At 43.0% G+C, this 14,603-nt stretch overlaps 1 protein-coding gene across 1 annotated transcript in view; it reads left to right on the top strand.

The window, feature by feature from the left end:
* Positions 1–13,666, top strand: part of SLC30A2 (solute carrier family 30 member 2) — a 38,299-nt gene extending 24,633 nt beyond the window's left edge. The window contains exons 5-8 of the mRNA XM_070764927.1: positions 21–186; positions 2,085–2,190; positions 10,449–10,583; positions 12,507–13,666. Coding sequence (XP_070621028.1) covers positions 21–186; positions 2,085–2,190; positions 10,449–10,583; positions 12,507–12,652 — 553 coding nt within the window. The 3' untranslated portion in view covers positions 12,653–13,666. The remainder of the gene's footprint in view (positions 1–20; positions 187–2,084; positions 2,191–10,448; positions 10,584–12,506) is intronic.
* The last annotated feature ends 937 nt before the right edge of the window (positions 13,667–14,603 follow it).

The following is a 14,603-nucleotide window of genomic DNA, read 5'->3' as shown; positions in this document are numbered from 1 at the left end:
TGATTAATCTCTTTCTATAGAATGGGCATAATCTTACACCAATCAGGACACGGTCATAGCCATCACAATCACAGTCACAAGGAGGGGATACAAAATACTAGCGTGCGGGCTGCGTTTATCCACGTCGTTGGAGACCTTGTGCAAAGCATTGGCGTTTTGGTGGCTGCCATCATAATCTACTTCAAGGTAAGAACTCCAACAGAAAGATGATCATTCTTTCAACCATCAAAAGGTCCCCAACGATGTTATGGGACCACCAGGTTCTAGCTTTCATTGTAAATTTGTAATCACAAGTTTAAAGCAAGAAACGGAAGCAAACTACCATGTTTTCCCCAAAATAAGACCCTGTCTTATATTTTTTTGAACCCTGAAATAAAAATTTAAAAAATCGAGACATCTCCCCCAGTCCTATATAGTTTTATGTATGGCATGCTTGTGTTGTACGTTCTTTTAAATAATGGGTTTTTAGATTTTTAAATATTAGATTTGTTCTCTGTGCATTGTTTTATTATTGTTGTGAGCCGCCCGGAGTTTGCGGAGAGGGGCGGCATACAAATCTAATAAATAAATAAAATAAATAGATAAATTAAAAAGGGGGGGTTGCTTCTATTTTTCTGTGGATAAAGAAAGTACAGTGGTACCTCGGTTCTCGACCACAATTCGTTCCAGAAGTGTGGTCGAGAACCGATTTGGTCGAGTACCGAATTTATTTATCCCATCGGAAATAATGGAAATGGATTTAATTGGTTCCCAGCCCCTGTTGACTCGCTGGGAACCAATTAAATCTATTTTCTTTATTTCCTATGGGATAAAAAATCTGAGGAGCTCTATAAGCGCTCCAAGCAGCAGGAAGGGTGGGGGCGGCTGCAATCCCGGCAGCTTCGGGTGGCTCCTTTCCTCAGTGCTTTGTCTTGTTACCTGTAGGCAGCTGCACCAACTTTCTCCTTCCTGGCGGCGGCTTCCCTTTGAGTAGCAACAGCGCTGGGAACGTCACGTAATGAAGGGAAGCTTCTGGAGCGGCGGCAACTGCTGAGATGGCTCCGGCGGTTTCCCTTCATCACGTGACGTTCCCGGCGCTGTTGCTCCTCGAAGTGAAGCCGCCGCCATTGCCGCCGCCGGGAAGGAGAAAGTTGGTGCAGCTGCCTACAGGTAACAAGACGAAGCACTGAGGAAAGAAGCCCCCCAAAGCTGCCGAGATTGCAGCCGCCCCCACCCTTCCTGCAGCTTGGAGCGCTTATAGAGCTCCTCAGCCCCCCGAAGCTGCCGGGATTGCAGCCGCCCCCGGCGGTAACATTTCGGATAATGAACAAAATTTTCTGTGGCTGTTCGGTATCCGAAGTTTTGTTCGGATACCGAAGGAACTTTTTGCTGAAAATTTTGTTCGGTATCCGAAATGTACAACAACCAAGGTATTCGAGAACCGAGGTACCACTGTATTCTTGATTTTTTTTCACGTGGGCTTGTCTGTGTTGGCTACCTTTGCATTAAATTAGAGGCTCGTGCAGAGAGCCGGAAGAACAGGTAAGAACGGTGCCATTAGACATCAGCTGTGACTCTCTGATGAAATAAGTGCCAGGTAGATCCCAGCGGCCGATAAGGTCCCACAGAGTTGGCCTTCTCCGGGTTCTGTCGACCAAACAATGTCGTTTGGCAGGCCCCAGGGGAAGAGCCTTCTCTGTGGTGGCCCCGGCCCTCTGGAATCAACTCCCCCCAGAGAATAGAACAGCCCCCACCCTCCTTGTCTTTCGCAAATTACTCAAGACCCATCTTTGTCTCCAGGCATGGGGGAGTTAGGATATTCCTTCCCCTAGGCCATTACAAGTTATGTATGGTATGTTTGTGTGTATGTTTGATTTTTATAATAAGGGTTTTTAGTTGTTTTATTAAATTGGATTGTTACATGTTGTTTTTTATCATTGTTGTTAGCCGCCCCGAGTCTGCGGAGAGGGGCGGCATACAAATCCAATAAATAATAATAATAATAATAATAATAATAATAATAATAATAATAATAATAGATCCTGAAAAGGGATTCAGCTCTTCAACAAAGAGAGGACTCACGGATTATTTTCTTCTCTTTCTAGCCAGAATATAAATACGTGGATCCTATCTGTACCTTTGTGTTTTCCACCCTGGTCCTTGGAACAACATTGAACATCCTCCGAGATGTTATCCGTGTGCTGATGGAAGGTCATTTCCTAGGGCTGGGAGATGGGATTGAGAGCGCGACAGGCCTGGGGCCACTAATCATCAGCCCCTGCCTATGGGTGAATGTCTGTTGAATGGAAAGTATGTTGGCGGATTGGAATGACTGCTTTTAAATTAAATTGGGGACTTAGGCTGGTTGTTTTTATCTGTTATTGGATTTTAGAATTGTATTGTTTTTAAATTGTTAGAAAAATCTCCAGGAGACCAAGAGAATAAAAGGGAAAAATACTTTATTAACAACAAAATAAAGGAAAAAAATAGACCGGTATGCATACAGGGACCCGAAGAGGTCATGTGAAGGAACCCGTCTATCTCTGGGGGTGATTTGCTCATAATAGGGCCCAGCATTTATAGGTTCCTTGATGTCTTATCCACGCCTCTTCCTTATGTCCATATTTAGGGTTGTTTATCACCAATACTTTTGCTTCATATTCTCCATTATTATTGTTGTTGTTATTATTATTATTATTATTATTATTATTATTATTATTATTAATTGGATATATGTGCCGCCCCTCTCCGAAAACTCGGGGCGGCTAACAGCAATCATAAACAGTATACAATAATAATCCAATACTAAAAGCGAATTAAAAACCCCTTAATATAAAAAACCAAACATACATACAAACATACCGTACATACAATTGTAAAGGCCTAGGGGGAGAAGAAATCTTAATTCCCCCATGCCTGGCGGCAGAGGTGGGTTTTAAGTAGCTTGCGAAAGGCAAGGAGGGTGGGGGCAATTCTAATGTCTGGGGGGAGTTGGTTCCAGAGGGCCGGGGCCGCCACAGAGAAGGCTCTTCCCCTGGGTCCCGCCAAGCGGCATTGTTTAGTTGACAGGACCCGGAGAAGACCCACTCTGTGGGACCTAACTGGTCGCTGGGATTCGTGCGGCAGAAGACGGTCCCTGAGATAATCTGGTCCGGTGCCATGAAGGGCTTGTTATCCTTTGGTGCACTTTTTGACATTTCATCCTTAATTGATATTTATCTTCTTGTTTATCTATAAAAGTCATTTGCCCCAATTTTTGGCTTCGTAGTAAACATGTTTATCTAAAAGTTTTTCTGTCCAACACTGACATCACTTTCCCCTCTCAGAGTTACCAGGATAGGCCTGTTATTAAAAACCAAAGTTTCTTTTACCAAAATATGCTACAGAATTCTCTTAATTGACATATAGGTCCCTAATTTTTCTTACATACATGTTGTTAACCGCTCTGAGTCCTCGGGAAGGAGCGGGATACAAATCCAATAAAATAAACAAACAAATAAATTTTGAAGACTACAGGTCCAACGTTGACTTGGAAGATAGAGTAGGAGTAATAAAAGCATGACAAAACCAGAGTGGATCTTAAACAGGAATACAGTGATACCTCGTCTTACAAACGCCTCGTCATACAAACTTTTCGAGATACAAACCTGGGGTTTAAGATTTTTTTGCCTCTTCGTACAAACTATTTTCACCTTACAAACCCAAGCCGCCGCCACTGGGATGCCCCGCCTCCGGACTTCTGTTGCCAGCGAAGCGCCCGTTTTTGCGCTGCTGGGATTCCCCTGAGGCTCCCCTCCATGGGAAACACCACCTCCGGACTTCAGTGTTTTTGTGATGCTGCAGGGTAATCACAGTAGGGGAATCCCAGCAGTGCAAAAACAGGCACTTTGCTGGCAACGGAAGTCCAGAGGTGGGGTTTCCCAGCGAAGGGAGCATCAGTGAAATCGCAGCATCGCAAAAACACCGAAGTCCTCCAAATCCCACCTCCGGACCTCTTTTTTTTTGCGATGCTGCGATTTCACTAGGCGAGGGGATCGCTGGGAAACCCCACCTCTGGACTTCCATTGCCAGCGAAGCGCTCATTTTTGCGATGCTGGGATTCCCCTGCAGCATCGCAAAAACACAGAAGTCTTGAGGTGGGGTTTACCATGGAGGGGAGCCTCAGGGGGATCCCAGCAGCACAAAAATGGGCGCTTCGGCTGGCAAAAAGGGTGAATTTTGGGCTTGCACGCATTAATCGCTTTTCCATTGATTCCTATGGGAAACATTGTTTTGTCTTACAAACTTTTCACCTTAAGAACCTCGTCCCGGAACCAATTAAGTTTGTAAGACAAGGCATCACTGTATTTGTAGCTCAGGGTTGATGGCTCCCTGCTGTTTTCTGAGCTTGCTTGCTTTGTTGCAGACGTTTCACTACTCAAACTAGGTTACAGCATCAGCACTGATGAAGGTATGTAGTTTGGGTAATGAAACGTCTGAAGAAAAAAACCAAGCTCAGAGAACATCAAGGATCCTCCAGACTGGATCTTTCCCGATCCACCCATTTGGAACGGCTTGCTAATTAGAAGAGCTGAGTTCTAGAAAGGGAAACTATCATATTTTTTGGAGTATAAGATCCACCTTCCCCCTCCCCCTAAAAAAGGTGAAAACTTGGGTGCGTCTTATGCATTGTAGCTCGCCCAGCCACCCCCACCCTTTGGCTTCTGCCCCCCAGCAATTTGCCTTCTGGCAGCAAACAGCGCAGAACCTGGTTAGCATAAACGACTGATTTATCGGCCTCCCGACCATCAGTTTATTCAGGCTGCATGCAGGTGGCAATCGGCTATGGCAATCCCTGCAGCCTGAAACTATTATTATTATTATTTTAATTAATTGGACTTTTATGCCACCCCTCTCTGAGGACTTACAACATATAATAAAACAATGGGAAAAGTATCGCAGAAAGACCCTTGCAGATTTTTGTTTATCAATCAAAAGTACAGTGGTACCTCTACTTAAGAACTTAATTCGTTCCATGACCAGGCGAAAACTTTGTAAGTACTGTAGAAGCAATTTTTCCCATAGGAATCAATGTAAAAGCAAATAATTTCTTTCCTAATGGGTTTGCATGCCTCATTTGTTTTTACATTGATTCCTATGGGAAAAATTGCTTCTACTTATAAACTTTTCTACTTAAGAACCTGGTCACGGAACGAATTAAGTTCTTAAGTAGAGGTACCACTATACTGCCATACTGTGCATTTCTCCAATTCTTTGCTATTTCTATGGGTCAGGCCCAGAAATACTCAGGAAACAGTGTATATCATCTGTGCTGTTTGCCGGGAGGCAGAGGCAGAATTTATCCCCCTTGTTTTCCCTCCTGCAAAACTAAGGTGCGTCTTATACTCCGGAAAAAAATATGATATTATTAAGTTGAGAACTTCAAAAAGAAATATGAAAAGCCATCCCACCCATGTAAATTGCAAGGATGTTATTTTAATGTGACAAGGCTGTTAGCACACCCCAGGAATTCATGTTCAGACACTGCTATGCCCAATTTACAGTACAACTTGAGATTGCAATTTGAGCCTAAATTTTTTGTTGCTAAGCGACCCATACAATTACGTGAATTTCGTCCCTTTTTATCACTTTCCTTTACCACATTTAATTGAGTGAATCACTGTGGTTATTCAGTTAGGGAAGACGGTTGATAAAAGATCACACGGCCCTCGGACACTGCAACTGTCATAAACATGAATCGGTTGCCAAGCATCTGAAATTTATTTTTCAGAAAAACGTTTTTTATATTTCCCCCACCACCACCAATCACATATGCAATAGAAAATACCATCAATTGAATTGGGCATTTATAATCCGTCCAGTGCTACCTCCTGTACTTGTGACATCTAGATAAAAAATAATTATTCAAATTTATTTATTTATTTATTTATTATTTATTTATTAGATTTGTATGCCGCCCCTCTCCGTAGACTTGGGGCGGCTCACAACACAATAAAACAGTTTATAACAAATCTAATAATTTACAATTTAAAATATTTTTTAAAAACCCATTATTAAGCAGACATACATACAAACATACCATACATAAATTGTATAGGCCCGGGGGAGATATCTCAGTTCCCCCATGCCTGACGACAAAGGTGGGTTTTGAGGAGTTTATGAAAGACAAGGAGGGTAGGGGCAGTTCTAATCTCTGGGGGGAGCTGGTTCCAGAGAGTCGGGGCCACCACAGAGAAGGCTCTTCCCCTGGGGCCCGCCAACTAACATCGTTTAGTTGACGGGACCCGGAGAAGGACCACTCTGTGGAACCTAATCGGTCGCTGGGATTCGTGCAGCAGAAGACGGTCTCGGAGATATTCTGGTCCGATGCCATGAAGGGCTTTATAGGTCATAACCAACACTTTGAATTGTGACCGGAAATTGATCGGCAACCAATGCAGACTGCGGAGTGTTGGTGTTACATGGGCATTTTTGGGAAAGCCCATGATTGCTCTCGCAGCTGCATTCTGCACGATCTGAATTTTCTGAACACTTTTCAAAGGTAGCCCCATGTAGAGAGCGTTACAGTAGTCGAACCTCGAGGTGATGAGGGCATGAGTGACTGTGAGCAGTGACTCCCGGTCCAAATAAGGCCGCAACTGGTGCTCCAGGCGAACCTGGGCAAACGCCCCCCTCGCTACAGCTGAAAGATGTTTCTCTAATGTAAGCTGTAGATCGAGGAGGACGCCCAAGTTGCGGACCCTCTCCGAGGGGGGCAATAATTCCCTCTCCAGGGTGATGGACGGACAGATGGAATTGTCCTTGGGAGGCAAAACCCACAGCCACCCCGTCTTATCAGGGTTGAGTTTGAGTCTGTTGACACCCATCCAGGCCCCAACAGCCTCCAGACACCGGCACATCACTTCCACTGCTTCGTTGATTGGACATTTCTTATATGCATTTAAAAAGCTATTAACTAATTCGGTTTCTTTTAACTGCTTCTTTTCTTATTACACCTGATCATTTAGGCCGCCGTGCTTCAATCTCCTCGATATATCCTTAATGTCAATTTAATACATATTTCTTACTTTTATTGTCATCGCCCTTTAAAAGAGAAAAGAAAGAAACCAGAATTCCCAATCATGACAACTAAGTCTTAAATGTTATCTGTTACAGGTTTCTAACATATATCAATTCAAAAGGGGAGAAAAAATCCAAATAATTTATCCTAAATGTCCCAATTAGCCCGATTAATAATAATTCCTTTTAGTAAGTAGATAAATAAAAAATAAATAAAAATAAAAAAGAAGAAGAGAAGAAGAAGAGAAGAAAAAGAAAAGAAAAAAATTAAAAAGAGGAAAAAGTCTACGGAGAGGGGCGGTATACAAATCCAATAAATTATTATTATTATTATTATTATTATTATTATTATTATTAAAAAGAAGAAAAAGCATCTGAATTTTGATCACATGATCTTGGGGGCAGGGGGGGTGTTGCAAAAGTCATTAAGTGTAAAAAACGGTCATAAGTCACAGTTTTCAGTGCCGTGGTCACTTTGAACAGTCACTAAATGAACTGTTGTTAATCAAGGATTACCTGTGTATAATCCACCTATGAAACAGCATGTAAAGTTATAATATAATTTTTAATGCCACACTGTGGGCGTGGCATATTTTGTGGGTGTGGCTTGATGGGCATGTGACCTGGTAGGAGTGGCTTGCCGTCCATGTGACCAGGTGGGAGTGGCTTGATAATCATGTGACCAGGGTGGCTTAAAGGTCATGTGAATGGGTGGGAGTGGCTTGCCGGCCAAGATAAGTTTTCAAATAGATGCTTGGACTCTTGCAGTGGATTAAGTCACATCATTTGAATAGCCACAAAAAGGACAAATGATGATAGACAGCATTATTTGTGGAGGAGAACAGGGACATTTTAAGTTTTTGTACTGAACCCCCAAGTTCAGTATGTTTCTACAACACTCCGTGGCCTGCACTGGCTGCCAATCGGTTTCCGGTCACAATTCAAAGTGTTGGTAAAGCGCTTCATGGCATTGGACCAGAATACCTCTGGAACCGCCTTCTACCGCACAAATCCCAGCGGCCGATAAGGTCCCACAGAGTTGGCCTTCTCCGAGTCCCGTCGACCAAACAATGTCGTTTGGCGGGCCTCAGGGGAAGAGCCTTCTCTGTGGCGGCCCCGGCTGTGTGGAATCAAATCCCCCCGGAGATTAGAATGGCCCCCACCCTCCTTGTCTTTCGCAAGTTACTCAAGACCCACCTATATCGCCAGGCATGGGGGAACTAAGACATCTCCCCCAGGCTTTCTTATATTTTATGTTTGGTATGTATGTGTTGTATGGTTTTTAATTGTTGAGGGTTTTTTATGTAATTTTATTATTAGATTTGTTTCATTATTATTCTGTTTTTTATTGCTGTTGTGAGCCGCCCCGAGTCTTCGGAGAGGGGCGGCATACAAATCTAATAAAAAAAAATAATAATAATAATAATAATAATAATAATAATAATAATACATGGGGCTACCTTTGAAAAGTGTTCGGAAACTTCAGATCGTGCAGAATGCAGCTGCGAGAGCAGTCATGGGCTTACCTAGGTATGCCCATGTTTCACCATCACTCCGCAGTCTGCATTGGTTGCCAATCAATTTCCGGTCACAATTCAAAGTGTTGGTTATGACTGTTGAATCCTATGTAAATAGTTGGTTCCATGTAAAACGCTGTCTCCATGCAGAAACTGTAAAAAATAGAAGTCACGCCTGATTGGCTCAGACGCTGACAGTTCTCTTTTGGCGGGAGCCGCAAAAGTATAAAAGAGCGGCTGCTCTCTGTTAAAAGCCAGACGCGTTCCCGCTGATTGTCACTTGTCTTTAAGAGCTGAATAAAAGGAACCGTCTTGTTTAAACCTTGTCTCTGGACTCTTCACTGGCGACGACGGACGGAAGAACCACGCGTGCAAGATGAACAACCTTCAAATCTGCCGGGCTCCTGAATTCAAGCCCTTCATGGCATCGGACCAGAATATCTCCGAGACCGCCTCCTGCTGCACGAATCCCAGCGACCGATTAGGTCCCACAGAGTGGGCCTTCTCCGGGTCCTGTCAACTAAACAATGTCGGTTGGCGGGCCCCAGGGGAAGAGCCTTCTCTGTGGCCGCACCGGCTCTCTGGAACCAACTCCCCCCGGAGATTAGAATTGCCCCCACCCTCCTTGCCTTTCGTAAGCTGCTCAAACCCACCTCTGCCGCCAGACATGGGGGAATTGAGATATTCTTTCCCCCTAGGCCTCTACAATTTTATGCATGGTATGCCTGTATGTATGTTGGTTTTTTATATAATGGGTTTTAACTGTTTTTAGTATTGGATTGTTATTATATGCTGTTTTATTATTGCTGTTAGCCGCCCCGAGTCTCCGGAGAGGGGCGGCATACAAATCCAATAAGGGTTTTAAATTGTATTTTTAAAATTGGATTTGTACACTTTTTGTGTTGTAAACCGCCCCGAGTCTTCGGAGAGGGGCGGCATACAAATCTAATAAATTATAATAATTTATAATTTAAGAATGCAGCTGCGAGAGCAATCATGGGCTTTCCCAAATATGCCCATGTTACACCAACACTCCGCAGTCTTTCTGCCGTCCGTAAACTCCTTAAGACCCACCTTTGCCGTCAGGCATGGGGAAATTAAACATCTCCCCCTGGGCACGTTTAATTTATACATGGTATGCTTGTGTGTGTGTCTGTTAGTATATGGGGCTTTTTAAATCTTTAAATATTTTAATTAATTGGATTATTATGATTCGTTTCACTTGTTGTGAGCCGCCCCGAGTCTTCGGAGAGGGGCGGCATACAAATCCAAATAATAAATAAATAAATAATAATAATAATAATAATAATAATAATAAAATTAGGAAAGCAGCTCAATTTTCTTTAATTGCTATAAAGGTTCAGTTCTAGATAATGATTAAAATGGATTGAAGTGTTTGTCGGTGAAAACGTGCTATTTAATTATTTCCTCTTTTAAAAGTAATTAAGGATCGTACTATAGTGCTAGAGAAGGAAGGACAATTAAAAAACTATTAAGTATTCAATAAATAGTGCAATAAACTGACTACCCCCCCACTGCCTCTCCTCCTGTGGGGGCGGCAGTCCATCACTGGTTATAATATACTGTTCTTTAGCCTCTCTATTGAAAAGTCACTTTGAAGGGAAAAAAATGCCTTATATAAATTGCTAACTCAGCTGAGGGTGGAGGTCGTATCCACCCTCTGCTTCAGATGGCAAGATTCAACTTTTGGAGTCTCCCAAAGGAGAACATAAGATTAAATTCACGCCCGAAACAGCTGCTGAGAGCTTCGTCATTTAAGCCTACAGGATAGATAGGAAGCTCCAGGCGGGAGAGGGATGTAGAAATCGCCAAATCCTTCTGCATTCTCTTGTTTTGACTCCTTCCTTCCATCTCCTCCTCCGTGTCTTGCAGGGACTCCAAAAAGCATCGACTTCAATGACGTGAAGACCATTCTGCTCTCCATAAGTGGAGTGAAAGCCATTCATAGCCTCCACATCTGGGCTCTAACAGTGTCACAGCCTGTGCTGTCAGTCCACATAGCAATCAGTAAGTTATGCGATTGTGAGTCAGGTGCACCATTCTGGAACAAGGATAAAACAGCCAGACACTCAGCGTAGCTATGGGTCAGTGTTTCTCAGCTCTAGGAACTTGGAAAATGTGCGGACTTCAACTCCCAAAATTCCTCCAGCCAGCATTCTGAACTCCACATCTCTTCAACTTTATTTTATTTTATTTTATTTTAGTTAGTTAGTTAGTTAGTTATTAGATTTGTATGCTGCCCCTCTCCGTAGACTCGGGACGGCCTTTATTTTATTTTATTTATTAATTTATTTATTAGATTTGTATGCCGCCCCTCTCCGTAGACTCGGGACGGCCTTTATTTTATTTTATTTATTAATTTATTTATTAGATTTGTATGCCGCCCCTCTCCGTAGACTCGGGACGGCCTTTATTTTATTTTATTAATTAATTTATTTATTAGATTTGTATGCCGCCCCTCTCCGTAGACTCGGGGTGGCTTTATTTTATTTTATTTTATTTATTTATTTTATTCATTCAATTTTTATGCCGCCCTTCTCCTTAAACTCAGGGCGGCTTACAATATATTAGCAATAGCACTTTTTAACAGAGCCAGCCTATGACCCCCACAATCCAGGTCCTCATTTTACCCACCTCGGAAGGATGGAAGGCTGAGTCAACCTTGAGCCGGGGATGAAATTTGAACCGCTGACCTACAGATCTACAGTCAGCTTCAGTGGCCTGCAGTACAGCACTCTACCTGCTGCGCCACCCCGGCACAGCAGGTAGCTGTTGAGTTATTGAGTCATGTCCACTTTGATGACCTTCTGTGCTTGCACAGTAAGCAAAATTTTGCACGCACGAAAGAGATTTTTTGCATGCGCGGAAGCAAAAAAAATTCCCGGAACCTCTCGCGCCCATCCCATTATGAGATTTTGCTTCCTGCGCATGCTCAGGAGCAATATCTCACTCAGGCCCGTGCATGCGTACGCAGCTCCTGCGCACCGGTAGCGGCAGAAGAAGCAGCCCCTGCCTGCATAAGACCTAAATTTGACCAAATAATTTTTGAAGCATGCCCAAACTAAAATAGAAGCATCATTTTCCCATTCTTGAGTGCTGGCTTTTAAAAAAGGTTGGAGATTTCAGTGTTCCCCCCATCTCCAATACAGTGATACCTCGTCTTACAAACGCCTCGTCATACAAACTTTTCGAGATACAAACCCGGGGTTTAAGATCTTTTTGCCTCTTCTTACAAACTATTTTCACCTTACAAACCCACCGCCGCCGCTAGAATGCCCTGCCTCCGGACTTCCGTTGCCAGCGAAGCGCCTGTTTTTGTGCTGCTGGGATTCCCCTGAGGTTCCCTTCCATGGGAAACCCCACCTCCGGACTTCCGTGTTTTTGTGATGCTGCAGAGGAATCCCAGCAGGGGAATCCCAGCACCGCAAAAACGGACGCTTCACTGGCAACGGAAGTCCGGAGGTGGGGTTTCCCAGTGAGGGGAACCTCAGTGAAATCGCAGCATCACAAAAACACAGAGGTCCGGAGGTGGGGTTTCGAGGACTTTGGTGTTTTTGTGATGCTGCGATTTCATTGATGCTCCCTTCGCTGGGAAACCCCACCTCCGGACTTCTATTGCCAGCAAAGCGCTTGTTTTTACGATGTTGGGATTCCCCTGCAGCATCACAAGAACACGGAAGTCCGGAGGTGGGGTTTCCCATGGAGGGGAACCTCAGGGGAATCCCAGCAGCGCAAAAACAGGCGCTTCAGCTGGCAAAAGGGGTGAGTTTTGGGCTTGCACGCATTAATTGCTTTTCCATTGATTCCTATGAGAAACGTTTTTTCGTCTTACAAACTTTTCACCTTAAGAACCTCGTCCCGGAACCAATTAAGTTTGTAAGACAAGGTATCACTGTACTTGTCCTTTAGTTTTTGTCATTTCTGTCCCAGACGAAGGTGCTGATGCCCAGACAGTCTTGAAAGAAGCCAGCTGCCAACTGCAAAAAGCTTTCGATTTCCACACCACAACAATCCAGATAGAAAACTATTCGGAGGACATGAAGGATTGCGAAAAATGCCAGAGCCCCACAGACTGACCTGCTGTCGGCAAGTAAGATGAATGTCCAGCCATGTTAAAGCTGCTACCTCAAAAGTATCCGAAGTGAAGCCTGATTTACTGACTCCTGGTGGCTAAACCCTTCTTCTGGAATCATCCGATTGGAAGTGCAAGTCTTACGTTTGTTTGAAATGAAGCCGAAAACATTCTTTTCCTTCCTCCCTCCCTTCCATCTCTCTCTCTCTCTCTCTTTCTCTCTCTCTCCCTCTCTCTCTTTCCATTATCTATCTATCTATCTATCATCCGTCTGTCTGTCTATCCATCATCTATCTATCTCTTGATCAATTGATCTATCTATCCATCATCTATCTATCTATCTATCTATCTATCTACAGTATCTATCATCTATATCTATCATCTATATCTAACTATCTATCTACCTATCTATCTATCTATCTATTTATCTATCTATCTATCCATCATCTATCTATCTATCTATCTATCCATCCATCATCTATCTATCATCCGTCTGTCTATCCATCATCTATCTATCTCTTGATCAATTGATCTATCTATCCATCATCTATCTATCTATCTATCTATCCATCCATCATCTATCTATCATCCGTCTGTCTGTCCATCATCCATCTATCTTGTGATCAATTGATCTATCTATCCATCATCTATCTATCTATCTATATCTATCTATCTATCTATCTTACAGTATCTATCATCTATATCTATCATCTATATCTATCTATCTATCTATCTATCTATCTATCTATCTATCTATCTATCCATCATCTATCTATCTATCCATCATCTATCTATCTATCTACAGTATCTATCATCTATATCTATCTATCTATCTATCCATCATCTATCTATATATCATTTATCTATCCATCCATCTATCTACCTACCTACCTGTTCTTCCAGGCTCTCTGATAGGAGCCTCCCGAAAATTCAAGGGTACAAATTTCAGACACACACACGTTTAAAAATTCAAAACAATGTTCTTTATCACAAAATTCAAAATAAACTATGCACTCTTTTTGTATTGCAAAGAGTATTCGTCCCAAAACAACGGGGTAGTCTTTACAATTTCCCTTAAGCAGTCATTAAGTACTTAGCTAGCAGCTGTGAAGAAACTTCACACCCCTTCTTCTTCCAACGAAGTGAAACACACACAACACACACGTTGCTCTGCTTTGTTTTCCAAGGCGTGAAAAAGCAACAAAGTCCAGACAACAACTCCGATCAGATATTCTTCCACAATGGCCAAACCCACACGCTGCTATTTATAGCAGCAGCCCTAATTACTGGAGCCCCACCCAAACACAGGTGGCCTCTCTTATCTCCTGTAATATGTTCTTACTTGGTCCCTTCTACACATAATTCTGCGCTTGCGTGGGTCCAAAATATCATCATCTGAAGCTATAGAATTTAAGGAAGATTGACTGCCTTGGCTGTGTGCCAAGCCCCCCTCTGCCGAGTCACTCCCACCTTCTTCTTCGTCCGAGGAAACTAAACTCTGATCTGATTCTGTCAACAATAACACAGGCCTGTGACATGTTGAAGTTTCCCCTGCATCCACCTCCCCATTCCCTGGGGCAGGAGCTGGGCCAGAGCCAACCACAACACTACCTAGTGGTATCTATCATCTTCCTTCCTTCCTTCCTTCCTTCCTTCCTTCCTTCCTTCCATCTTTCCTTACTTACTTACTTCCTCCCTTCCATCTTTCCTTCCTTCCTTCCTTCCTTCCTATTTTATAATAACAAAATGGCAGGAATTTTCTATCTCATTTATTTATGTAGTTGTGGTATCTGCTTTATGCATCGTTCCATATCTGGTTACTAGACAAGACTTCTTAGAGCACCTCTCAAGTTTTAAATTTCTCCCAAGAAGCACAACTTTATATTCAATATTTTTAGAGGTCTCATTGGCGTTCTAGAACCGGGACAATGCTATGCTAGGATCATTTTAAAATT

This window comes from Erythrolamprus reginae, chromosome 11 (assembly GCF_031021105.1).
Source record: "Erythrolamprus reginae isolate rEryReg1 chromosome 11, rEryReg1.hap1, whole genome shotgun sequence".
Lineage (NCBI taxonomy): Eukaryota > Metazoa > Chordata > Lepidosauria > Squamata > Dipsadidae > Erythrolamprus > Erythrolamprus reginae.
This window is presented reverse-complemented; position numbering and strand designations above follow the sequence as displayed.